Below are 27,769 nucleotides of genomic sequence, written 5' to 3'. Positions count from 1 at the left end.
CCCAGTAACCTCAGACTGGAGCCACAGAGTTCAGATTAACTTAAGTACAGATGGCAATTTTCTTGCTTTCCAGTGTAGTTTTGTATTATCGATGTTTTCTCCCCAATCTACCAAACTTGGTCTCAAAAGTAAGACTTCATTGTCAGCCATGAAGTTTGACAAACCTTGTAGGAAACAAATTCAGAAAAAAATAACAGTTTTTAGTATAAAATACATGCCACATCCCTCTAAAAAATACTACTTATCAATTTATGTGCACTCATGTTTATTAGTCAGTCACATTTTTACTATATTATCTGCATATTTCTTATTTTGAACACGTGAACAAACGAGAAGTAACCACTTTTAGCCAGACCTTCCAAAATCCACGAAGTTCTCTGAGAACTATGAGTGGCTGTTCTAAAGTAAAAGGTATCCAAGGAGGTTCCAAGAAATATTCAGTCAAACAAGACAGCCGAAAGAAGATGACAGCTTTCTTTTTCCTGCTGTGACCAAGCCCCACAGTTCTCCCATGTCCTATTGTATTTAAACATTCAAGATTACTCTCCTACAATTAAGCACAGTGCCCATTTAGCTATTTACCATATTGTTTCACCCACTTGCTTTCCAGGTATACTGAAATCTCACTATATTGACGAGTATCCAAATCCACCACTCCAGTTAATGGAAGTCTAGGTCACACAAAAACAGAATTATAGTCATCAGTTATATTTATGTATACCACCTGACGTGGCATTACGGAATTTCATCACAAATCATTCTAATTGAATGCCAAGTAAGGAAACTTGAGTTTATTTAGCTTCCAATATTGGGAAGATCAAGAGGAACTAGGATTGCTCTGGACAAAAGAAAATAGACTGTGCTTACAGATCATTTTCTGCCATATTCTTTCTTTAGGACGACTGTTTTATTGTTGCCCTTTCTATTACATGGGATGTACATATTATCAGGTGTTAATAAAAGGTCAGTGCCTGTACAATACATTCTACAACTGAGCACCACTTTCCGTTACTGAACAGGCAAAGAAATTACACTGAACACCAGCATCTGGCAGTATTTCTCCAAAAAAAGTGACTAAAATGGGTTTAAATTGATTAACACTATTAAATCACATCTAATATTTGATACTACATGATCTCATTACAGCTATACGATACAATTATACAAAATGTGTTAACATCAAAGAATACAACCAAAATTAAGATAGCAAACAAAACCTATATAACTTTTTTTCTTTACAGGAAAATACTTTTGAAGTATGCATGTAACTGCCCATTCTTTTAAAGAAAATCTACCGCAAGCAAGTTATCAACCTCCAGAAAATCACACATAGCATTACTACGCATATCCCCGAAAAGTGTACAATATGCACACTTGGAATACAAAATTAAAAAAATTGTAAGCAACAGGTGAGCTCCATATTCATAAGAATGTGAAAAGTAGTCCCATTTTAGCACTGTTGTATAAAGAATCGTCTTTTTTGATGCAAGTTCACGAACCGACCCCTCTGGTCAGGGCCACACTTTACAAAACACCGTGTTCTTGAAACGGGATTACAGAGCAAGGTAGAGCATCTCAGCAATGTCACCTGAAAGTTTTTTGCTTTTTATTTACTACTTATCAAAACATGTCCTTTAGGTTTGTAGGGTTCTTTTTTTTAAAATTCTTTCCTAGAAACAATATACAAAGGGGAAGCGTATTTATTTTCAATTCATTCTCCTGTAAGATGGTTTTGAGTTCAAGAACTTTTCCTCCAACCTTCACTGGTTGTTTTTGGCCTTAGCATGTGTTAAAATGTGAGATTTCAGGTTAGTTGATTGCGCAAACTTCTTATTGCAGCCATCAAATGGGCAAACATAGGGCCTGTCGCCAGTATGAATTCGCACATGTGTGCGTAAATTGAAGTCCAGTGAAAAACGCTTTCCACATCCTTCAAATGTACACTGTTGAAAGAGAAAACAAACATTCCATTAGCTAAGAAAAGCAGCACTTACGTTAATCACAGAGTAGAACAACATTCTAACACTGTACAAGCATAAGAACAGATGTTGAGGATTATTATAAGTACATCTTTAGGCATCACCATTAAACTCTATTTAAAAAAATAATGTGAATATTTCTGATTGTTTTGTACATCAGTTTATAAAGAGGAAAGTAACTCCTTGCAAGGGAATGCTTTCACTAGAACACAAAAACCCCACCACTCTCTGCAGCTCAAACAGTATTTTGCTAAACTGTACTAGAAAACAGAAACAGCCCCACAGCAGAATTTCCTCCTTTTCATAAAAACCTGCACAGATATGCTTGCTTTACCAACTTTACTTTCAAGATGAGCTCAGAATACAAAGAGCAGCATGTTTAGCAGCAAATACTAACAAGGAAACACAAAGCAGCTCAAACACGTGCACAGAACTGAATGCCGCAAATCAAATCTCTGAAATAATTTATTTCTCCAATGTAAATAAATAACCAAAAATACATATCTCAAGTGCACTGGAGTGAACAGTGTGCTCAAGTCTACGATACCTATAATACTATCTATGTGAATAAGATCATATGAAGAAGGCTGGGGACCTCTGGTGGCAAAAGCTCACATGATTTGATATGAATGGAAGGACACGCAGTTAACTGCCATAATTTGAAAAGTGATTTACATCTACTACTATAAATCAGTATCGTAAGACAACTGAGCAAAGAACCCTGAGAGTCGGGGTCAGGTTGTCTATAGGACTATCATAGCACTCCTCAGATGGAGGACAAATACATTTTCTTCATTTGGTAGTAACTGAAAACTTCCTTTTTAAAGTGGGCATATCACAGAATCACAGAATTACCCGGGTTGGAAGGGACCTCAAGGATCATGTAGTTCCAACCCCCGATATATATATATATATATATATATATAAAAAGATACATATATATATATATGTAACTTTACGTTTTTTATAGAAGATATCTTTTGTGTACAAAATTCCTATTAATGGCCACAGAAGTAGACAAAGGATAGCCTAAGGAGACACCCAGTTTTAAAGATCATCATCCAGTGCTTCATGTTGTCATTGAAAAACAAAAAAAAAAACCCAACACTATCCCCAAAATGATACAAAAGCCATATTAAGAGTTACACTCTATTCACAGTGATACAAAAGCCATATTAAGAGTTACACTCTATTCACATTCTAACAACTAAGTTGTAGTCTGAAGTTTACAATACCTGAAAGGGTTTCTCTCCAGTATGAACTAGTTGGTGTCGCTTTAGTTTCGAGCTCTCCACAAAGGCCTTTCCACATTCTGCACATACATGTACTCGAGGTCCATGAGTGTGCAGATGCTTCCTCATAGCAGAGTTGTCCCTGAACATCTTTGTGCAGCCCTTAAAAATAAGAGTGAAACTCAATCAGCATGTAAGCTAGTACTTACAATGGTTTTATCTGCTTCAGTAAAAGCAATTAACGTGCTTTCATATTCTGAATCTTTCTCCTACGATGGCCATGAGAAGGAGACCCCTATCAATTATTTAAAAAAAAAACAAACAACTACACAATGAAAACTATCATTTGTAAAGCTAAACAAGCAAAAAAAAACTCTCTTCTCACTAAGAGTTATGAACCATGTGCACTCAAATAAATAATAGGACAGTTTTATGGAAAAGATGCAGTTCTGGTAGAAGCTAATGAATGAACTAAACAAAAGCACATACACTTTCAAGGAAAATAAAAACAAAACAAAAAAACATTACATAGAATGATAGTTCATGGCTATCTATGGTATATCCCTTAACATGCTGTATATACTGTGCATACTGACTACTAGAAAACTCCAGTAAGTGATATATTCTGTAATAACGTATCACAGACTACTCTCTAGCACCAATCTGCATCTTCACTGCTACCTCCCCCAGCTTTCCATCCATTTCCTTCTCTGCCTTTCTCATTCCTGGGAAGAGATAGGAGTGTTTACAGCACATAATGGCTTACAAATACCACCTACTGCACACTTGAAGACCAAACACTATCACCTTGGGATAAAAAGATAACAATCGATTAAACAGCTTAAACCCACAGTGATATTGGGAAACTAAATGAGGTTGAAGACTTTGTGAGTTACTGTCAACTCAGTGTGAAAGGAGAAGATATTCACTTCAACTCAGGTATGGTATCAGAGGCTCTTAGTCTGGGGTACATACTGGACTGATACAGGACTACCTCTTTTGATTGCGGACTACGCTTATGCTAGCAGTGGCCTGGTACTTTCTTTATTCAACCTTTCTTTTAATAGAAACCTACAATATGTTTTAGAAATGTATTTCCTGCATTATACTAAATTCCTTCAACCACTTTACACTCTATGGGTACTCCAAATGATACTCTTTTTAGTAGTCTACCAGCATGGCTAAATTATGAGTCACACAGTTCAACAACAGAACCTAAAGTAACAATCAACAACTAGTATTCTATTCTACAGGCTTTCTCCACAGAAACTATTCAAATCTAATACCCGCATTTAAACATGCCTCATTTCTTAATACAAAAGGGAAATTAATCCTTTCAAGAAAAGTACTCTCTTCAGGTACTAGAATTCAGCTAATTTAAGATGTACCTCACCAAAATAAAGACACCATGGACTTGTTTGCATTTATTTTGAAGTTTCCTCTGACAGGAACAATTACATCTTGTATAGTATTTTTCTTTTTTAAACTGAAATAAAATATACAACACTAGAAAGTACAGGAGGTGGAAGGATATTCTTTTTTCCCTTTTTAGATGAAATTGAAGCTATGAAAATGTAAATAGAAAATGAAGGCACTGTTCCTCACAACTGTACAGAATAAATGTTCTAGTATCTCCACACACTGAACTGCAGTAAAAACATGACATATGAAGAATGTAAAGAACTGGAAATCAACAGAAGCACAAAGAGGAATCCAGAACTAAGTGACAATTTCTTTCACTACAACTGTCAGGAAGAAGCCTTCTACTCATACTCTCTAATATTCACTATCTATCTCCCCTGATTATTTCCTCAGGCTCGCACTGTCTAGATCAGAAGTCAGCAAGATTGTATTTCTCTTTTTTCATTACAAGATAATTTGGCTAAGAGAAGCTCTACAGAAGCTGGGTAATGCAGTAATGATAAAACTACCAGGTTCAGTGACTAGCAGAATTTGTTCAAGACTGCACCTTCCCCACTATCAGTAGATCAGAATTGTTATCTCCAAACCCCTCTCTCAAAATGACACGACACATCCCCCAGCTCTGTGGAATGTAATTCCAGTCTTCCACTAATGCTGACTTCGGCATTTGCACCAGATTGCTGATTCCCGATCTAGACTCCCAAATCTGTCATAGCTTCCAAGCAGATGATATATAGATCTTAGGAACGTACTTTGAACAGCTTTCAGAACATTCTTTCAAGTATGTATTCTTGGGTGGCGGGAAATCACAACAGTAAAACCAGCATGTTAGGGACTGTGCATCATGGTTACCAGAAGATTAGGGATGCACTAACCTTAAGACAAGAATTGGGAATAATACATTATTCAGTTGGTTTTTAAGGAAGCTTCTAAAGAGTGATAAATATAGTTAGCAGAGTATATAATCTATTTACAACAAGACATTTTACTTATTGTCAAGAGAATATCAACACAAAATTTGGATCTGCAAACTGCTACCTTCTCAGAAGCTGAGAAAACTTGACTTACTTTGTGAGGACAGGCTATCGTACGCGGAGCATCATCTTCCTTTATTTTTCTTGGCTTCATTCTTAAAAAGAAAGAAAGGAAAAGGAAAAACATTAGTAGAAAAACACTGGTAGGCAGCTCTTCTCCAATAACTGCATTCATAATGTACACATTTGATAGTATCATGTAAACCATTAATAATCTGTTTAATGTCTTTCAAAGCCTTACAATAACACTAACAGCATATTTTGATATTTGGAAAATTCAGCTTTTTTAACAGGACCTCTGAAACAGAGAGTAAAATACTTAACACTACATCCCTTGTCCTCTGAACATGTGAAAAGAGGGTTTTCCTGATTTACATAAATTGTAATTAACACTTTGTTTGAAAATCCTGTTTTTCTTGTGCCTGTGTGGCTTATTTATCTTTGCTTCTCCACCTTGCACCAGGACATTAAGGACAGGATAGTTTCAACAGATTTTAGAATCCAAGAATGGCTCAGACTTCTAAGGAACCTTCAAGATCACAGACTTTCAACCTCCTGCTACAGGCAGAGACATCTCCCTTTAGGCCTAAGCTGCCCAAAGCCTCATCCAATCCAGCTCTGAACTCCTCCAAGGATGGAGCATACACAGTTTTTCTGCGGTACCTGTTCCAGTGCTTCACCACCACATAAGGCAAAATTTCTTCTTTATACCTAATCCAGAACTTAAAGAGAATAAGTTTAACACCATAATCCTTTGTTCCATCACTACACATCCTTGCAGAAAGTCCCTCTCCAGATTTCTTTTAGACCCCCCTTTGGTACCAGAAGGCGGTCTAAGGTCTCTTCTCCAAAATGAACACTTCTCTTTGTCTTCACAGGAGAGACTTCAAAACAGAACATGCATTTTTAACATGCATTCCTATACACTTGATCTGAAGCAGGATAAAATGCAACTTCTAAATGTTCAAAACAATTCTGAATAGATGCAGGGAAAATATGTTAAAAGCTCTTCATTTCAACTATGTAACCATTTGTTTCTTTGAAGGTACACTCCAGGCTTGACACTGTTACATTCCTTGAAGAAGCACTAAAATCTGCAGTTTCACTTGCCTCATTCATGTGGACACAGGAGAAAACAAGAATGGAAGTCATTCTGAGGCTGAATTAAGGCCTAACAAGTGAAAAACATTGCTGAAAATTCCTGAAATTCAGGAAAATCTCCTTAGAACTACCAACAGAGTCTCCTATGGTTCTGTGGGCATGAGAAATAGAATCATAAAATGGCTTGGGTTGAAACTCCAAAGATCATCAAGTTCCAATGCCCCTATCACAAGCAGGGATCCCCTCCAACAGTTCCACATCTTTCCTGTTCTGGAGGCCCCAGACCTGGATGCAGTACTCCAGATGGGGCCTCATGAGGGCAGAGTAGAGAAGGACACAATCACCTCCTTGTCCCTGTTGGCCACCCCTCTTCTGATGGAACCCACGATGTCATTTGCCTTGCAAGCTGCAAAAGCACACTGCTGACTCATGTTCAGCTTTTTGTCCACCAGGTCCTTCTCTGCAGGGCTACTCTCAAGGACTTCTTGCTCTTCCTGTACATGTATCTGGGATTACTCAGTGTACAAGACCTCAGTGTAAAACCTTGCATTTTTCTACGCTGAACCTCACTAGGTTCACATGGACCCACTTTAAAGTATAATCCAACTCCTTTCCAGCAGCATGGAAACTGGTTCAGCATCTGCAGACTACACTGAATATGTACAATGCTAACCAAAGAACGTTGTAGCCTCCTGAAAGAGTAAAAAACATGGCAATTGTGGATTCAACAATCTTCTAGAAAATGGTTGTGAGGTATTTGTATTGACAAAGCTTTTCTTGTGCCACTGCCAGCACCATCAATCTTGAACACAGCAAGTTATTTTTGTTCCTGCAGGCCATTCTCTTTATTATCTTAACCTTGCTGGTAACTTTTCCCAAGATTACAGACTAGCTGAGATGATGTTAAGATGACATTTAATTTATATGACTCAACTGGCACAGAGAATGGCGGTGCTGAGTTTAATTTAATGTAAGTAAAGTTCTGAACACTTAAAATCCACACATGTACCAATGGTAGAGGCATTAAGACTACAAAAGAAAAAACAAAACAAAACAAAAAAACACTGAAACACATATGGTGCCTCTATGGAAAGCTCTTAACTATCCTTTGCATAACATGCTCCTTATTTTGTGTCAATGTATTTTACAGAAGGAGAAAGCACTGAAATGCACATCTGCAATACCAAGTCAGGCAAACAAAAAATACACTGATAACACGTGATGTGAAAGAACAGCATCATGTTGTAATACCAACAGACATCCTAACTGGACAATGCTGGTCCCATGAATACCTGCATATGCATATGCATATACATGATCAATGTGTTAGATGTTGGCTCAGTGATTTCCCTGACCCCAAAAACCAAAATACTCAAAAGCCCAAAAACTAAGGCCACGATATCATCAGAAACAGTAAAAACACCATCGTTCTGAGATCATAACAGACCTTTTGTAAAAGAGACTAAATAAACTGGCATCACTAACAAGAGACGATAACAGCTTTAATAGGCAATTCTTGCACTACTTGTACTTGGTGTAAGATACCCCTGATCATAGTTCAGTGGAATCTATGTGGACAGTAGCTTAAAGAAGAACTGAAAGACATTTTCAAATGTCTTAGAAAAAAGGTTTTGGTCTTACTTTAAACAAACTAACTTTCTGCAAAAAGAGACCATGCTAGAACCTGGTTTGTTGACCTTAATTACACAGCTGCAGGTAGCTCTTGCTGGTGGTTAGACATCTGGATCCCACCCAGTAAAGCATCTCTACCAGCTCCATCCAAGTTTTCTTAGCCTGAAACATTCATCAAAAACGGAACTCTAGTATACACCACTATTTAAAATAACTGTGACCACACACATTAATACCTGAGTGGATCTACCAAAACAGCTGCCATTGCTGAAAGTCAATTTAAATGGCAGGACCAGAATTCTCACTTCCGCTGCAAGTTTCTACTGGCCTTGCCTAGCAGTAACTTCACCAGACTTCTTAAGAAAAACTGGAAGTGAACCTTTTGGATCACGGTACTGGGACAGTGCAATTGAAGACTAAACCTCTTAAACTGTACTTAAAGCATCGTATTGGGGAAGGGAGGAAAGGGGTGCGACAAAATAAGAGAACAGGTCACAAATGTAAGCAACCTAATAACTTCACAGAATGAGGTCCATGAAAGCACCATCTTATCCATGCAGGAAATTGTATGAATTAGTAGGTATTGAACCTCCCAACCCCTCAAAATGAAAAATGTTACTCTGTCACTACTATACCAGAATGTAACAGCTAACTACTTCCTTTCACCCACCCAGAGAACCTGAAAAAACTTTCAATCTCCACAATCAAGTTGAACATGGATACAATTGTTACAAATTGTTACCTTAAAGCACAAGCCAAGAGCAACTAACAGCATACAACTCCCTTACCAGCATCACCCTTTTATGCTTACTAAACCTACTTTCTCACATTCTTTTTTCTCCTTCTGTGCATAAACCTCAACAGAATTGCTCCCTGAGGCAACTTCTACTCTTCCCAGAGGTCACTGATGACCAGCAGTGATAATTCACCTTTACAGATGACTGAGTCTCCATGAATTGTTAGAGAAAAAGGAAATTATTCTATACCAGTATAGACCAGTATATGTAGACCAGTATAGACTACCATTTAAGTCAGTACTCTTACTTCATCACAGCCCCTGTACTGCCTTACTGAGACAGAATTACCACGAGTCCCTGCCTATTTGTTAGCGCTAAAGGATTCTTGAAACTGGCCAGACTGGCTTTTGGATAAATAGCCACAAGAGGAATGGCACAAGGTGTCCTCGGAATCTACAACCAAAGAGCCCACACACTCAGTGTTTTACCATGCTTTGTCCACAAACAGGCCAGAAAACTGTTGTAAAATGAAACTGTTCTTGCTCACCCTGAAGTTCTGGCAGAAATAATTACTAGTTTTGTTCTGCATAACTGGAATACGTTAGTGAGAGAATGACCCTTGCAGCGGTGTACAGAGCAAGAGATTCTCCTCGCCCGGTAAAATAATGTGGGTAATTGTCAGTTTACTGCCCTTTTAAGTTTCTCAGCAAGAACAAAACCAGTACAGAAGCGTATACTTTATAAAGAGGCCTAAGTCATAAATCTAGGTGGCCAGAATGCTTTGTCACTCTTAAGAAGGGTGTCTGATTTCAAACTCTGAGGCAGCTTCCTCTCCTTTGTTTTCTACCCGTTTTGGAAAGTGATCTGAACAGGAAGGGCAGTTCTTATAATGGCTCTCTTTCAGAAAAGGTACTAAGAGGAGCAGAAGATAAAGCCATGGAAAGGATAGTCCCCTTACAGTGCCAATTCCCCAGCTACAATATCTTCCCTTTTTCTTTCTTTGCATTTTATTTGTGTTTGTTCTGTTGTCTTTAGACAGTTCAGCCACCTATCCACCAAGGGGAAAAATGAGAGGGGGAAAAAAAATTAAAACAAGGGATGCTGGTTTTAAGTGGTTTTGGGGGAATTTCAAGACATCTTCCACATTCAGCAACTGAAAATATTTCTGCAAGCTCTTATGACTTCTTCCACACAGAATTACTTGTTACCTATTCAGACTGGGATGAAACATTTTATTTCACCTTAGGGGAATTTTAGTGTCCCAGACAAAATGCATCAAAAAAGAGAGCAGTAATTACTAGGTTTCATCTCTTTCTTAGCAGAACGTTGACAACTAGTATTTCAGATTCTGATTTGACTGCCAAAGATAAATGCACACATTCTTTTTCACTTTCTTTTTTTTGCTCTTTTGAAGTGTACATAAGACACATCATAGCAATTTTATTTGTAAAATTCCTGAAGTTGCCCAACCAGGTAAAAGATCTTCTAAGAATAACAGAACACATCTCAGTGTTCTGACACAGCTGGTTTATTTGCAGCATTTTCAACAGTTTCAGAATGTATAAAAAACCTTTCCAGGAAGAAGCAGGTCCAGTTAAAAGGCCCAGATTCCTGCTACACAACTCAATGACAAAAGCATCAGGAGAATAAGAAGTAGAACAGAACAGCTGCTGAAATGCTTGCTCTGCTCTGCCACCTAGCAGCTGTGTCGCAGTGGTGCCTCTTCCATAGGCTCAGTTACTGCAGTTTGGTATTCATTTCTTTACAAAAAGGCTGCGGTTCTACAGATTTTAATCATCAAAAGCAAGTGTGGGTGGCCACACTTCACTACTCACTGAGCTCAGAAGTCCAGACCCCTACCTGAAATCTCTTCATACTACAATTAAATTCTAAGACAGCCATAGTTCTGAATTAGGAGGCTGCAAAGCAAGCCTTTAACTTGTCCAAGCTTTGCCAATTTAAAGTTAACTTCAGACATTTGTTCACATAAATGAAGGCAATCATCTCAGTCAACTTAATCAAAAATAAGCTGCATGGTTATACAGTGAATTAAGCTTCACTTTTAGTATCTTATTTCTACAAACACATAGTAATATTTTTCCAAATATCTTTAAGAAAATCCATCCCAAAGTAACTTGTTTTTGACTACACCAAATTAACTTAGTATTAAATTCTCCTAGTCAGTTTACGCTTCCTTATACATAGACTATACACAGATGGTTTTCTTTAAATCGCTGAACTTTAATTCAATACTTTCAGCAGAGCACGTGCTTCTTTCTGAGTTTTGAATTCATGCGCTGCCCAAAGTTCTCACAATACAACTGAGAATTTCATAATAACGTATCTGCAAGAAATCTTTCAAGCAGTACTTGAAACTTCCAAAGAACTTCACATTAAATAAGCAAATCCTTTCAGAAGTAAAAATACACTGTACTCCTAGTACCTCCAAAGCCAATTCCCATACAAGAACTAAGCTTTTTCCTCCAGTTCTGCTATGCAAGGTTTCTAGTGATATCTGCATGTGGTATTCAGGTAACTACAACAATTACTAGTAAAAAATTATCTGCAGATATTAGAGCTTGAATACATGCTATTAGCTAAAAGGGGTCCTTTCAATATGCTTCCCTCCCTCTGAGAAGGTCAACACCACGACAGTGTTCTAATGCACCCATATCATCAGTTTCAGCTATACACAATCATTTCAGACCTAATGTACAAAGGTGTTGGGTTGTTTTCTTCATGTTTCCTTCTTAAAACAAGAGTAGAAAATTTGACAGTCATTGATTCTGACCAACAAATCAAAGGTTTTCCAAAAACATTGCATGCCTGAGGTTTTTACACAGCTAGAATTAAGCTATCACTAATTTCTACTGACTTTGAGAACCTGTGGATATTGTCAAAGGTTGTATGTTCCCAATACCAACGTGTATTTGCCCTATGACTGAAGTGGATCACATTTCATCTCCTGTACAAAGACATATTAGCAGCAAAAGTATGAGACCATACACATAAAACTCAATTTTTCTGTTATCTGCTGTAAATTCTAGCTCTAGAATTCCCTAGAACATTCCACCAAGACAAAGTGGGAATTTTACAGATGCAAGAGAAATAATTCAAACCTAAAAATGCACTACTGGTTACAATACATTCAGAAATACCTGACAGAAGAAATCTTGTAATTTCAAGACCTGGAAACCGTATCAAATATCAAAACCAATCTGGACAGTATCACTCAGTATTTGCATGGAGAAGACACTACGAGAGGATGTTAAACTTCATAACAGAAGACAGCTGTATGTAAGTACGTCAGTGCTTAGCAGAACCAAAGGTTTTAGAACATTCTGAAATACCTGAGAGCACTATTCCATGCACATGATTAGCAGATATGTTTGGAATTAGAACACTACATACACTCAAACTAACACTTAACTGTTTGCTTTCACAAAAAATTATATTCACCCTCCCTGCAAGTCTCAGAAGAAAACCCATTCATTGTGATCATGATTAGCAAACCAAGTAACAACAGCAACAAATGGCAGAACCACCCACCATTTTAGATAAAATCTTTTGCAGTCCTTAATGACTTTTTTTTTAAATGTAGCTTGCTCCAGAAGTAATGCCTCCTATTTATTTCCCTGGGAACTACAACAGGTACAGAAAGTACAAGAACACAGTTTGACAGAGCAAATTTTCTGCTTTGAACCACTATTTCTCAGCACAGTTACTAGCATTAGCTGTGCATTTTTGCCAACCAGGAACAAAAGCCTGCATGCTGCACTCGTAAAAATCTGCACCAGTGGAGGTGACCCACTGTTGCTGTTGCCACTGCTGAAATGCACCACCCACTGCCTCACTGTGCTCACACCCACTGTTTGGTCTCCATAAACATTCAGTGAGCACTGATCAATGACAGTGGGTGCCATTTTTTCTTGCAGGAAGAAATTTAATGACAAGCATTTGCTTCATACATATTTCCATATCAGGTGCCGCTTTGTCAGGCTATTGCACAGAAACACAATGTAATGGAATACTGGTGGGAAAGTTTCACTTCTATTGCCATACCACCAACATCTGGCACTGGCATTGTGAGCCAGCATAACAAAATAGGAAGCATTACTTCTTGAGCAGCCCCATTTTCAGATTAGGCAGTTATGCAGCATTTGCTCCCTGCTTCTTTCTAGGAGCTTTCAATATCCACAGCTCAATGGCTTAATTACCACAACTGAAGGAAGAGTCTGTGCCAGAGGTCCTCCACTGCATACACAGTAAAAACCAATAGAAGCAGCTTGTAAAAAGCAGCAAGATCAAACAGGGAACAGCAGCAGACAAACCTTGTTGAGCGCCAAGATCCAACTACGCAAGCTGCCCAATCAAAAGTTGTGCCAATAGCCCTTGTAACCTAGCAATTAAATGAAAAACTCAGTGGCATTCCACAAAAGAATCACATTTCTTCCTGTGCCAGCTGACTTAGGAAGCAAGAGTAACAACATCTGACCATCCACCTGCCTTAAGTGATACAGCTTTGCAACAGAGCTCTGCAGAACATCCAGCTAATAACAAAATGAAAATTAGAATAGCTTCATGCTTTTAACATTAGAAAAAACGATCACAGCAGCTCCAAGAAGTGAGCTGCTAAGCTTAAATTTTCAGAGACAAGGTATTAATGTTGCTCATGGACTGTACAAAGCAGTGAGCCTTTGGTAATTACAAGGACACGCACACAAAGAAGGCAACCCTAATGTTGCAACAGGACTTTTCCCCAGTGATCTCACGATTGCCCTCTGGTGGCTATAGGCTGCCCAAGCACTCCAAACCACACCAAGAGCTTGTCAATGCTACTCGTAACAGCACTTCGGTGGCTTCACAAAGTCTATCGGAAAATAAGTTATCTAGTAACTCAGGTGAATGGATTGCATATGTAAATGAATAAAAATTTTGTTTCACTGGAGGAAAATACAAGCAGTACAGTTAACAAGTGCAAAACTGCAAGAATCAGTGGCACTTGAAAGCACAAGACATATCATTTCATTAAAAAACTATGTCTAAAACACAGCTTAAAGGGGGAGAAGCAAATGGAAAAGATCAGTAAGTGGTTTTACAAACTATTTCAGCCTAGATTTTTTATTCTGAACAATCCAAATGCTGCATCACATTTATTTGGTCCTTTGTCACCAAAGAAACTAAGACTACTCACATGTAAAACGCAGACTATAAATGCATTTTGGCCTTGCGTGACCGAAGACAAGAAATCACCCAATGAATATGGAACCCTGTTATTTTAATACGTCACTCACTGCACTGTTCTGAATTTAGTTCCTTGGCTTAGAAGATGATTACACAGAATAAGTCATATTGAATTTATCATTTATATTGCCTAACAGACTCTTGAATAAACCACTGGAAAGAAAATAATTTTAGTTTGAAAATCCTTCTTCCTACTTACCTAGCAAACTCAGCCAGCTGCTTAGGGTCCGAGAGGTCAATGCCAGGTATTCCACCAGGAGGAAGCTTCTTTCCTGTCATGTACTCTGAGTAATCTGGAGGAGAATTCTCTCCAATGATCTGCTCTTCCACCACTGTTTCATGGTCAATATCTTTTTTATCATCTGAAACACACAAAATACTGAACTCAATACATATTAAGATCAATACAGCATACTAACTATTAGGCTACATCTCAGTACAAACTCAAAATTGATGCTCACTTTTAAAAACACGGTGCCCCCACGGATTGCTACGCCAAAAAAGAATAAAGATATCCATACACTTAACAATACAAAGAACACAGTGGGTGGGAATAACAGCAGAAGTTGCCTATCTACTTAAACACAGACAAGTGTAGGCTGCATTTTAAAGATAACACACTTTTCCTAAAACAATGTAAAAATATTTAAATTACCTTAAATCTCTTGAAAATTAAGCTCTACAGTGCTCACTTAGATCTCAACAGCAGACAGCAACCAAACAAACCTAGTGGAGGAACGGTACTTACCTTAAGAAATTGTGAGTACTGATCTTTAGCTTCAGAAACCACCGACCCTCAACTAAAGAGTCATGGAGGGGTAAGAAACTTCAACTACTACTAATAGGCTTCACTCCCTGCTCATAAAACTGTAGCTCCTTAACACTTGCAAATAAGCCTGAAAGAAACAAAAAGCTCAACAGTGTGACTTTTTCCCCAGGGGGCTTCCTCCTTCAGTGGCAAAGACAGCCTAAGCCCTTTCCCCCTCTAATGTGCCAACAGCAGATAGGGATCATTCAGACCTTTGATCTACAACTCAGTTAGAGACGGCTACTTAAACTGCTCTAGAGCTCCTCCACTGGATTTCTGCTTAAGGACCACAAGGAAATCAGGTTGAAGACCTGCTGTCACTGACAACCCGCATCCAGACTGCAGAATGCGTCAACAGTTTTCTCTCCCTCTTTGCTTTTTTTAAAAACACAAACCACAAAGATGCACCGAAGGCTGAAAATGGAAACATCCACGGATCTCCTCCTTGCAAAGCTCACACCAGTAGGGCAGAAGAGACAGCACCAATCCCATTTTCCACTCTCACCTGAGACCACTTCCTATGACAATAGCTTTAACTATTCAACTATGCCTTAACAGCTTGCCACTGCATTACTTCTCCTACTCTTTACACAGAAAGATTTTGCAAACCACTTAATGTACAGTCTATGTATGACTTGCAAAGGTAAATTCTTTGTAAAAAATCAAATTGTGAATTTACAGAAACACAAGGTGGACAAGGACAGAAATATGTTATCTCCAATTAAAAAATAAATAAGAAGAAAACATAAGACAAGGAACTAATCAGGCAAAGTAGGTTTTTTTGAGGGTCTTTTTTTCTTGACACAAGTACAGGAAATAACATTATTCACTGTTCAGTAACTTAAGTGAGGAAAGAGATAAGTCATAAGCAAATAAAAGAAATATACCATGGAGAAATTTTTATTCAATTTGTAATGGCTGCTTTTAATCCTTGCCACTGAGCTATTTCTAGAAATGTTACTGCTTGTTTGGAGTTTAATCTGATCTACCAGATCAAATAGCAAGCAGTTCATGTATACGTTCCATAGTAAAAGAGGGAAATTGACTTCAACATGGCAAAGACGGCAGTGTTAATAAGAAAATATCTGCAGTATTAAAAATAAATTGATAACTGGGACATTTTCCTTCAGTTTAATCTAGCTTTCTGCTCACCATGTTTCCTTTCAGTCTTCATCAGTGCTTTAAAGAAAGTAACTGAATCCACCTCAAGAAAGTATTAAAGGCTAAATTTTACAGCTCAGGAGTTAGAAATTCAACAATAAACCCCTAATTCAACAACCATTTGTTCTTCCAAACTGTCAGAAGGCTGAGAACAGATACTTAGTAATGCCTACACACACATAAAGGCATTATCAAGTTCAAAAGAGAACCATTTTTGAAAGCTAATTGCAAAGCCTTCTCCAGGCTGTAAGCAAGAATGGGATCAGCTGCCTTCACATCGGCCATTTCAACAGCTACTCAGAACTTCCAGTTTGACCGTTTCATGACATTTGTAACAGAAACAAGTTTTCATTTCCTGCCTCAGATCGGATGCATGAGTCAACTGGGTAATTTATAGACATTCCTTAAGATCTTCTATCTTTTCCTTGCATAAAGGCCCTCAATGCAACTATGCTTCCTTGTTATTCTGAGGGCCAAACTGAAAGCCAGCCAGCTGCCAGTACCCTTCCTTCCAAAAGCCCACCAACAGAAAGCAATTCCAAAGCAATGCTTCTAAATGGGAAAACTATGAAAATATTACCTCAGATGAAAATAAACGAAAGCATTGCTTTATAAATTCTTGACAGTTGCATGAAAAATAACCACTCAAGTCTTCTTACACCAAAAAAGTGCTTTACAGCAGGACGGACTTGCAGTTCTAAAAACGAAATCAAAAGAAAAGACGAAACCAACAACACAGCAAATACCTTGAAGCACAGGCTAATGACCTTCAAGACAGACCTGATTCACAGGTCAACTAAGTTATTAAAAGCAGCAGCTAACTTGAGCACTCTTAAGCATTCAGATCATCCTAGTTACTGACCATCCTATGACGGTCCTTGATACCATCAACTCATTGAAATAAAGAAACCCGTAAGTGCTGGAAGAAGTCTGGAACACCTTTATCATTGTCCTCTACTCAGAACTTTATCACAGGTTTAGTTGTAATGCCCTACCAACCTTCACTAAGCAACTCAAAGTTTGGAGGCTAAAGTCCAAGCAAACTTTCACTCAGGCTGACAAGTTAACCAATATTCTTACTGCAAATAGGACATGTTGACTGCTTGACATTTTCTGCCTTCAATCAAGCCCCAGTAACAACTATGTCTAAGTGACTTCACCCCTCCTTGCCTCTTACGAAGCATCAAAAAAACAAACATACAGCATACAAAGCAAAATCTCCAATTCTAGTTACCTCTGGAGAAGTGTAGCATAAATAATGCATAGCAATTTCAGAGACCTATGTATAAAGGATAGTTATTTAGTTCTTACATCCATTGATTGGTCTCCATAAGCATTCGACAACTGTCAATGAACGTCAGAGGGTGCCATTATTTCTGCATAGAGGAATTCAATGACACACTTTCGCTTCATACGCACTTGCATGTCAGATGCCGTCCTGTCAGACCGCCCCTCTGCTGCCATCTGTCACACAGCAACAACATGGAATGGGATGGATGTTGGTGGAAAGGTTCAATTTCTACTGCTGCACCACCATCATCTCCTCTGGCATTGTGGGCATCATAACAACATAGAAGGCATTACTTCTGGAGCAGCCCCATACTAAAAGACAACTGCTCAGATTTTTTATCACCCCTGTAATCTGAAGTTAAATTAAAACCCTTTTGTTTTTAAGATATTAACATATTTCTTTGGTTGGTTGGTTGGTTTAGTATTGTTGTTCTATACTGTGCCTTGTTTTTTTAGTGTTTTTTAGTTTGGTTTTTAGTGGTCCTGAAGAATCTTCTAGAAACCCAACCCGACCTCCCTGAGATTCCAAATATGGATCAACTGCCTGGGCTTTCTGGAAGATCACAAATCATTTTTAAACCATACACATACGATTCTTAGACTTCCCCACCTAGAAACAGGTTACTGCAACGGTTTAACATCTTTGGGCCACGCTGAGGGTGGTTGTGCTGCTTCAGCCCTAAGCCTGCAGGCTACCTAATGTTAATAACAATGTAAGCCAACACAACCTATTTCAGATTAAAAAGCTTTGACAGAGTCCATCTTTATTTAGAAGCAGATGTGGTTACAATATAGTAAGTAGTGAAGGAGAACTAAGAATAATTCTTCCTCAAATCAAGCTCCAGCTGTTTGAAATTCCAGCATTTGATTGAGCCAGAACATCAGTACCACCTTCCCAAGTGCTCACGTGTCTCAGAAGCAGCCTTGTAAATGCAATCTCGGAAAGCAATTCACAATAATCTTCCCCTTCTTTTACTATCGCGTACCCAACACCTAGAAACAATCACCAAACAGGAAGATTGAAGCTGAAGATGATAAAGGCACAAATACCTTCCCTTTCACAAGTGGTGAACATATCCACTGATATATTACCTCTTCAACCATTTCAAAAAATGAAATACTTTTTGTTCAGTATCTATTTTCACACATGAAAAAAGACCATTCTATTTAGAAGATCTGGAAAGCGAACGTAAACTAGAACAAAACATTCCTGTTTCAAACTAAACAGATCAAAGTAATCATGGGTCACAAGTTTGACGTTACTATCGATATTAAGGTGGTAAGAGAAGCTATGGTTAAGTCTAAACTGTTGCCAACAATAGTACAGCAACTATGAACTGACCATATTAACGACAGAAGGATTGAGCAGTCCACTCTAATCACCTTGCTATGTATTTCATGCATCTTTTCTACTCATTTCAGGAAGTGCTACCAGGAGCGCTATACTCACTGACAGACAGTGATATACCCTTGGTTACATTTGGCACCACGCGTGTACAAGCTAACACAGTAGCACCGGAAAACAGTAAGTAATTAAGCCACACTGTATTCCCACCCAGCAGTGAGCAAAGTGCCCTTGTTCCCAATACCCAGTACCAGCAATATAGGACTCATTGTGTTACAGTGATTCACAGCCTCTTTTACTGTTCATCTTTTGATAAACTTTTTTGTTAAATGTTTCAACCAGTCAATTAACTGAGAGCACAAGTCTTTAATTATGTCACAATACAGAAGTAAAGCAGCCACAGCTTGCTCAAAACAAAGCACGCCGGATTCTGCAGGGAAACCTCAGTAAAACCTTCCTTTGGCAGGTTGGTAGTTTGTTCCAGAGTTTTATTTTCATTCCAGCTTTTCCTCTTTTGGAATTTGTCTGGAATTCATTCCCCCTCAGAAAACACACATTGAAGCAACAGAACTTCAGCATTTAACCACAAGCAACTTCAGATCACTTTTATACTATTCAGCAAGCTGTATTAAAGGTATAAAAGTCTACCAATCAGGCTCAATAAGCTCCATTCTGAGCAGGTTATTATCAAAGACTGTTTGAAACTCAGGGCAGGAGCAGGCTGGGCCTGCATGGAGGAAAGTCAAGCCTTTTCTTCACATACAAAATCTGTGATATTGCTTTTGGAGAGTTTCTTCCCCATTTGAATTCGAGTCATAATAGGTATATTCTGCACCACAGACATCATTGGGCCAAACATACCAATGCAATTCAATCTCCACTACATTATAAGTGGATATCATTCTGGCTGGGCTTGCATGGTCATGAGCACAAAGAACAAAACCTCTGAAATCGATCCGTCTATCCTGATGTAAAAGTTGCGTAAGGAGGAGCAGAATCAAGCGCATTGATTATGCACATTATTCATTTCAGTCAAGTAATAAATCAGCACACAGAAGCTCTAAGGAAGCATCCTATCAGGCACTCTGAATTTCAGAGCACAAATGCATGCTGGAAGCTGTCAATTGATCCCAGTGAGGTCCTGCATCCTGCCAGCTCATGAGTCATACAGCCACTTGCATTCAGCTATTTAGACAGCTGAAACCCAATTGCATGTTTTTATTTTCTTTTGTCTTTCTTGCATGGTCAATTCTACAACAGACAGCAAATGGCTTTCGTTCATATTACACTGACACACAGAAGTATATAGAAATCGCTGTTCCACTGAACTGTACTCAAGAAAGTCTTTACTAAATATTCTCTGTCCAACAAAATGCAGGTAACTTTTATTGGGCTCATTAGGCTGTCAACTAAGTATATAATAAGTAAGTATAATAAGTATAAGAAGGACAATACGCTGTCAAACTTTTTAATGTGGACGTTTATTTAGCAACAACAACGAAATCAAAATCACTATTCTTTAGTATCTTGTCAGATAAGAGAATTGGGTCATTCAATATACTTTTCTTTCAGCACTCCACTTAGTAATAAAACCACCGGTCAACCACAGACAACACAGCCAGTGAGCATAGAACCTCAGAAGTTTAACAAGCCCCCAATGCTCTGCTGGACTCTCTGAGTACTAAAAAGAGCAGGAAAAATATGATAAGCAGAAAAGGTGTCTGTCCCATTATTCAAGGACTACGCATCCACTGAGTGTTACAGGAAGTGATGTTATTTGGCTGCTTTTTTTCCCCACCCTCAAATAATGTTAGCATAGAACTTCCCCTGTAACTCTTCTTACAAAAAAAAAGAAATAAACAAAAAACCCAGAAAACACTAATGTACCACAAGTACAATTTCTACTTACAAGGACAAAAAAAATCCAACCCACCCCCCCATGCATCTTAAAAGAAGGGTGAGGAAACTGAGGCCAACAGAATCAATGGGAAGGGCTGGCGCATGTCAGGTCCATCCCCAGCCCTGCAGATACCAAGCATGTCCACACGATTTTCTTGCCTTTGAGACACTCCCACAAAAAGCAACTCGGAAACCTCCACTCTCCCTGTGCACGGATCCCTCGTGCCTATTAAAAAGCCCATTTGAATCGTTAGATCCAGCCAAGGAAAAGCTGAGCGGTGTTCCGAGTGTCAGCCTGAATCCGCTTCCAGCTCTGCCAGCACAGCGAGGCCACCACCGGGTCAGCTCCGCTCCTGCCGAGGGGTCTCCCCAAGCACCGGTGAACCCCGGTCTCCACCTCGGGGGTGCGTGCGGCCCCAGGCAGGCACTGCCCTCCCGGCGGCACCCCGGGATCGGGTGGTAAAGCCCCATCTCCGCCCAGCCCTGCTCTCGCCGTCGTCCGGCTCGGAGCTCTCTCAGCCCCCGGGCGCGCTCCCGAACGGTATTTCAGAGGGGCCGGCCGCCCCGGGGCGAGGCGGCAGCGGGCGGCGCTGGGCGGGCGCTTCTCCCCCGCCCCCCTCGCCTAACGGTCACGGGCCGCAGCACACGCCTCATCCGGGGCCGCGGCCACGATCGGCATCGAAATGCGGCCCAATGGGGCCCCGGGTGCGCGACGGAGACAGCGCAGGGGCGGGAGGGAAAACTGGGAAAGCGGCGGCGGCGGCCCGGAGCGAGAGGAAAGAAAAGCGCCGTGAGGAGCGGGAGCGGCGAGGCGGGAGGAGAAGCGGCGGCGACGGGGCGGGGGGAGAGAAGCGAAGAGGCTGGGTGCGCCCCGCACCGTGCGCCCGCCCGCCCGCGCACCCCGCCTCCCCCTGCTGCAGAAACTACGCCATTGCGGCCTAGGCCTGGAGCCGGCGGCGCGCTGCTCCCTCCACCCGCACCCCCTCAGCCGCCGCCATCTTGGCGGCCGCCGCCATCTTTCCTTCCCCCCGCCGGAGCCGGGCAGGAGCAGCGGCAGCGGCAGCGCAGACCCCGCCATCTTTTCGGGGAGCCGCCATACTTGCCCTGGCGATGAACATGGCGGCGCCCATCACACACATCAAAACATGGCCTCCCTTCAAAACAAAACCGTCCGGATCGAGCCGGGCGGCCCCCGGCGCGGCTCAGGGCCCGGGGAGGGAGGGGTCCGGCGCGTACTTACCCGAGGCCCACATGGTGACCGAGAACTCCCCCTCCAGGGTCTTGATCTGCACCTGCTTCTGCTCCCATTTCCTGCCGCCGCCGCCCTCGGCCCCGCCGCCGCCTCCCCCGCTCAGGTAACTCTTCTTGCTGCTCTTCTTGCCGCTGCCGCCCTTCTTCACGCGGCCTCCCCCCCCGGCCGAGGAGGACCCGCCGCCTCCGCTCTTGCTGCCGGCGGCGGCCACGGTGACCAGGGTCTGCTCTATGTACTCGTCCTCTCCGGCGGGGGCCGGCACCGGGATGAGAATCTGATCCTCGAAGCCGTCGTCGGCCCGCAGCCCGTCCGAGTCGTCTCCCCCCACCACCTCCTCGCGGGTCTGCACCAGAATCACCTCTTGGTGGTGGTGGTGCAGGTGGAGCTGCCCCCCGCCGCCTCCGGCCGCTCCGCCGCCCGCCCCGCTGGGGTCTCCGTCCGAGACGAGGGGCTGCAGGGCGATCATGGGCTGGTGGTGGTGGTAGTGGTGCGGCGGGTGGTGCGGGCCGCAGTCCTCGCAGCACTCGTCCTCGTCCTCCTCCTCCTCGTCCTCCTCGCCGCCCACTACGGTGGTCTCGATGGTCTCCACCGGGATGGTCTCCACCTCGATTTCGTGCAGCTCCACGATCTCGGCCGGCATTTCCGAGCCGTCGGTGGCGATGTACAGGGTGTCTCCCGAGGCCATGGCCGGGCGAGGGGGCGGCGGGAGGACGGAGCTCGCTGGGCGGCCGGCGCGGGGTCGGCGCTGCGCTCCCCTGGGCGGATGGTGGGGCTCGGGCTCCTGTCGCGTCCCTTCCTTCTCCTCCTCCTCCCCCTTCCACACAAACACCAGCTCCTCGCAGCCAGCGAGAGAGAGGGAGGGAGGGAGGCAGCCAGCCGCCAAATCCCGGCTACGCTCCCTCGCGAGATTTCCGCCGCTGCCGCCGAGACGGACCCCAGCCCCGGGAGGCCGCCGCCGCCGGGCCCCGCCCCCCCGCCGCCCAGCGGCCAATGGCGCCGCCCGTCACGCCCGCGGTTCGACGAGGCGGGCGAAGCGGCCTATGGCGGCTCGGCTCGGTTAGGCGCTCCGCCTCCGTTCGCCGCCGCCGGCCTATGGAGCTGCGCTGCGACCGCTGAACGCTCCTCCAGGTGCGGGGCGGCCAATCGGCGAGAGGCGGCGTCAGCTCGTTCCCACAGCCCCGCCCTCGTTCCTTCGCCCCGCCCGGCCGCTGGCTCCGAGCTCCGCCCCGAGCTCCGTCCCGCAGCCCCTGAGGCACCGCCAGGCGGCGCGCGCACTGCCCGACCGTTAACGGCCCCGGGCTGCGCATGCGCAGAGGAGCGGCCGGGCGGCTGAGGGAGGGCGAGCCGTCTCCCTTTACCGTGTGGCTGCAGGAGAGCGTTGGTGAACGCAGTTGTGTGAAAAGCAGAGTTCAAAACAAACGACGCACCGAGTCCAGCACTGCCCCACATTCCAGGGCGTGGAAATCCCCCTCATAAAACACGGCAGTGAATCAGCTCTTTGCCCTCACAAAAAGCCCTGCAGGCCCAACACGAGCCATTCCATACTGACAAGGCCACCTCCCGGGCCTCCCCTCAGCTTCCTTCCCTTGTTAACACCTTTCCCACCCACTGTGTGGGACGTAACACAATCAGTACCAAGTGCAGATTTGCTGCTTTGGTATTTCCAAGGCTACTTCTTTGCATTCTAATCTCCCAAAGTGACACCATTTAGGAACTAATAATAAGATAAACCTTAAAGAAATGGTTTTACTGCAGCGTGAAGCATTCTACACATTAGTCTATCTGACAATTGCTCAAGATGGTCTTGGTGGTTTCTTCCAACATTTATGATGCTATTATGATGCTACCTCCCCTATGAGGACAGGCTGAGGGAGTTGGGTTTGTTCAGCCTGGAGAAGAGAAGGTTGCGGGGTGACCTCATTGCAGCCTTTCAGTACCTGAAGGGAACTTACTCCAGGAGGGGAGTAAACTCTTCGAAAAGGCTGATAATAGCAGGACTAGGGGAAATGGTTTTAAGTTAAAAGAGGGAAGATTTAGGTTGGATGTTAGGGGGAAGTTCTTCACTAGGAGAGTGGTTAGGCCCTGGAACAGGCTGCACAGGGAGGCTGTGGATGCCCCGTCCTTGGAGGTGTTCAAGACCAGGTTGGACGGGGCCCTGGGCAACCTGATCTAGTAAATGTGTTTGTTTGGTGGCCCTGCCAGGCAGGGGGGTTGGAACTACATGATCCTTGAGGTCCCTTCCAACCCGGGTCATTCTGTGATTCTGTGTTTCTAAGTCTCCAGACAGTGATACTGAACTCAGACCATATAAAAAGTTGGTCTCCCTTTTGCTTATAGGCTCCAAGTTTACTGTCATAGCATACTCATAAATGAAAGGCTATTTTCAGATCCTAAAGAGAGCTTTCCAGATTGCCTCACATGTGAATTCTGCCCCGTTGCAGTTTGCAGGTCAAACTTAACAATACAAGGAAACTACCTGAGCTTTATAACATCAGAATGTTTCAAAATTAGGGTGATTTGTCCCTTGCTCCAATTAAATGTAATAAAAAATGGTGAGACATGAAGCTTACACATTCCTTTTTAGGAAAAAGTGCACAAATCATTTCTGATCATTCAAACCATTCTTAACTTTTCCTGCACACACTACCAATGTTATTTTTTTCTCCTCTCTCCTCTGTTGGCACTGTACAATTCCTGGTAATAATTTCAGTTCCTGAGCATGTCTAAGTGAAAGAGGCAAACTGAATTTGTTTTCTCTTGATAAGCCAGCTTCTACCTCCCTTAGCCTTTCTTTCCTTTGGATTAACTGGCTCAAAAGTCTGCCTTTCTCCAACACATTGGTTGCCAAAGGAAAACCTTGGGATTCAAAGAGATGTTAGCTGCAAATCCAGCACAAAAGCAAAGTAGGGCTACATAATCATCATCTAGATAAGAAAGTAAGCTAGGGAATTACAAGGTTTGACCTTTTTAATTTTGATGTGGAGCCCCCCCCAGAAAAAGAAGTGCTGTCCATATATATCTGAGATATTGCTATTAGGTATAGCGGGGAAGAAAAAGGAAAAAAAAAAGAAAAAGAATAAAAAGGAAGTAAAGGAAGACAAGAGAGAATATCTATACAGGGTCTGTAATTTCCTCTCTGTAAGAAATACCTTAATCCTCTGATCCTCCCTCTGCTTTTATTTTCTGCATATGCTTGGTGTCAAGTGTTTTTCCCCTTAAACAAGTAGATCCTTCTTTTAGGACATGAGCGTCCAACCTTTTGACTTGCCTGGGTCACGTTAAGTAAATAATTATTATCTTAAGCCACACATAAAATATATAATATAATGTTCAACAAAACTTCTTTGTTTTAATAATTTAATTTAAAAAAACATAAAAAGTAACAAAAACATAAAACCAATGGGATGTTTGACCTTGTTTTTGTGAATCTAATACATCGGTGTTTGGTCTGATGGAAGTAGTTGTAAATCCTTAGTGAGTTTCCTCAAGGTTCACAGCAGAGATTTTCTAATCTAATTTTACTATTCTTGTGCTTCATCCCTGGAAGTAATTGTTCACAAACATACATTCTGCCAAAATGCAATAGTGAATAAGACATGATTGTGAAGGAAGGGATATTACAAAAGCCTGGTTAACAACTGTTCACATGGGTTGATGGTGATAGGATAAGGGGAAATGGTTTTAAACTAAGTCAAGGATTTTTCTTCAATCAATCTTGAAACCTACCCTTAAAATTTCTCTACCAAATGGAAAGCAAGACTGCATATTTTCTGCCGTTTACTGAACTCTGTTTAGCCAACATATCAAAAGGCATAACATTATTTACCATAACACATGGTATTTGTGGTTCATGGTATAATTTAAGGTTCATTTTGAATGCTCTTATGGCTTGAAACGTAGCATGGATAAGTTGATTTTCATCTGGAAGATGCCTGCTTAACTCATTTAAACAAGCAGTCAAATCCACACACACACAAAAAAAGGAAAACAAAAACTTGATATTTTTGTGAGCATTTTTGAGACATTGAAAATGACAAAAACTTGTCAGCACCACACAAGCATTCTGGGTGTTTCTCTCACAGTTGCATGTTAACATCAAATTAGTTTATGAAATAACACAAGCCCAACTTTAATAATAAAATAAGAAAACAGACATCTCTGCTTAATAACAATCTGTGCATCTTCACAAGCGCACACTTATAAGCTGGTTGAAATATTATGGATAACCGCAGCATTTTATGCACCAAGTGCTATCATGTGTAGTACACACAGGTTTTGATTTGAACAAGTGTGTATGGGGGGGTATGAGAAGTAGAGTTAGTGCTGTGCCCTCTCCTCCACACCTTTCACTGTCACCTGCACAGTCCACAACTCAAGCTATGCTCAGTCAACTCATGAGAAATATCACTAAAAATTATGTGATAATGTTAAAAGCTTAAAGTCTTCAGGGACCATGTTATTAGCTGTCCAGGGCCATGCATGGTTTGAACATGGGTGTTTAAAGGCAACATATTACAACATGTAAGAAGACAGGTTACCACCACCATTTTGCATTCAAGATGACATATATATAAGCAATTTGAAAATTAAAATTTTGAGTTTACCGCAAGGACTACCAAGCTTGGTCTTTAAACATGACTTAATTGGTCTTTTCAACCCAGGCTGTAGAAATTGCACAACTCTCTGCTCAGAAGCAGGCTGCCCAGGGTTGTGTCCACTCAGGCTTTGAATACCTCCAGGGACAGAAACTCCACAACCTCCTCCCCTTGTCAGGGAGTGCTGCTTATAGCACAAGATATAGCATACAAAACAGTGGAAATCCATTTCTCAGATATTCTTAGTAGAGCTTCAGGAGATGATAGTCAGCATTCAGCAGCATTAGCCACTCAATGAATATTGTGCTTTTTCCTCCCATGTGTTTTGTTTCTGGTGGTGAATTAGTAGTTCACAGTATCCAGAAATCACAGTTGCCATTGCTTTGCTAATCCATTGCATGTAGTATTCTGATGCATGGTGTTTATATAAAAAGCTGATTCTCAAGTAGTAGGCATTTTGTACTACAGAACTGACTGCTCTGGCTCTTACATCCACCACAGCAAGACAAAACTATGTAACTGCTCTTTTAAATAGAAATCAGATGGTAAATACAAGAATCTGTCATATTTTTAAGAAAAGGAAGGTCTCAGAAAACAAGTTACTTCTTCACATATTAAAAAAGAACAAACAAAAGGATTAACACTACATTTCCAAGGCAGAGTTTTTCCTTTTAGCCCTAGCCTTCTCCCCCCCCCCCCCCCCCCCCAGCCCTTCACCTTAAAAGAGCAAGAAATAGGAAGACATTTGAACAGCAAGATTTGTGAAATGAGCAAGTTCTTCACAGCCATCACCTCCAGCATTCTTGCTTACCTTTTTCATCCACACGGCCTTTTAAATTCACTGATTTGGAAACTTCTGATAACCTGTTTTTCCCTTCTTTCTCATTCTCTCAGTAACTATTCTGTTTGAGAGATTAGCCCTGCCATTGTCAATCGAGACTGATTAATAAACTGATATTACTTACATTGCTAGTTAAGCACATGACATGAATAGCTTTTGAGGTAGTTTTTGCTCTTGAGCAAAGAACACACAAAGAT

At 41.6% G+C, this 27,769-nt stretch overlaps 1 protein-coding gene across 1 annotated transcript; it reads right to left on the bottom strand.

The window, feature by feature from the left end:
* Window positions 1-248: 248 nt before the first annotated feature.
* Window positions 249-23,108, bottom strand: YY1 (YY1 transcription factor). Its single transcript, XM_015865637.2, has 5 exons — window positions 22,125-23,108; window positions 14,581-14,743; window positions 5,702-5,762; window positions 3,215-3,373; window positions 249-1,943 (listed from the first exon to the last, which is right to left on the bottom strand). Exons 1-5 carry the CDS (start codon window positions 22,819-22,821, stop codon window positions 1,761-1,763), a joined length of 1,263 nt encoding a protein of 420 aa, XP_015721123.1. The 5' UTR covers window positions 22,822-23,108; the 3' UTR covers window positions 249-1,760.
* Window positions 23,109-27,769: the final 4,661 nt, after the last annotated feature.

This window comes from Coturnix japonica, chromosome 5 (genome assembly GCF_001577835.2).
Source record: "Coturnix japonica isolate 7356 chromosome 5, Coturnix japonica 2.1, whole genome shotgun sequence".
Lineage (NCBI taxonomy): Eukaryota > Metazoa > Chordata > Aves > Galliformes > Phasianidae > Coturnix > Coturnix japonica.
Note: the sequence above shows the minus strand (reverse complement) of the source record. Positions and strands in the feature narration are given on the sequence as shown.

What these genes read in the sequence shown, in the direction of transcription:
- YY1 (XM_015865637.2), bottom strand. Translation starts at nt 22,821, where the DNA reads ATGGCCTCGGGAGACACCCTGTACATCGCCACCGACGGCTCGGAAATG. An exon ending in GGTCACCATGTGGGCCTCGG is followed by an intron (nt 14,744 to 22,124) that starts GTAAGTACGCGC and finishes TGTGTGTTTCAG; the next exon opens with ATGATAAAAAAGATATTGAC. An exon ending in CAGCTGGCTGAGTTTGCTAG is followed by an intron (nt 5,763 to 14,580) that starts GTAAGTAGGAAG and finishes TTTCTTTTTAAG; the next exon opens with AATGAAGCCAAGAAAAATAA.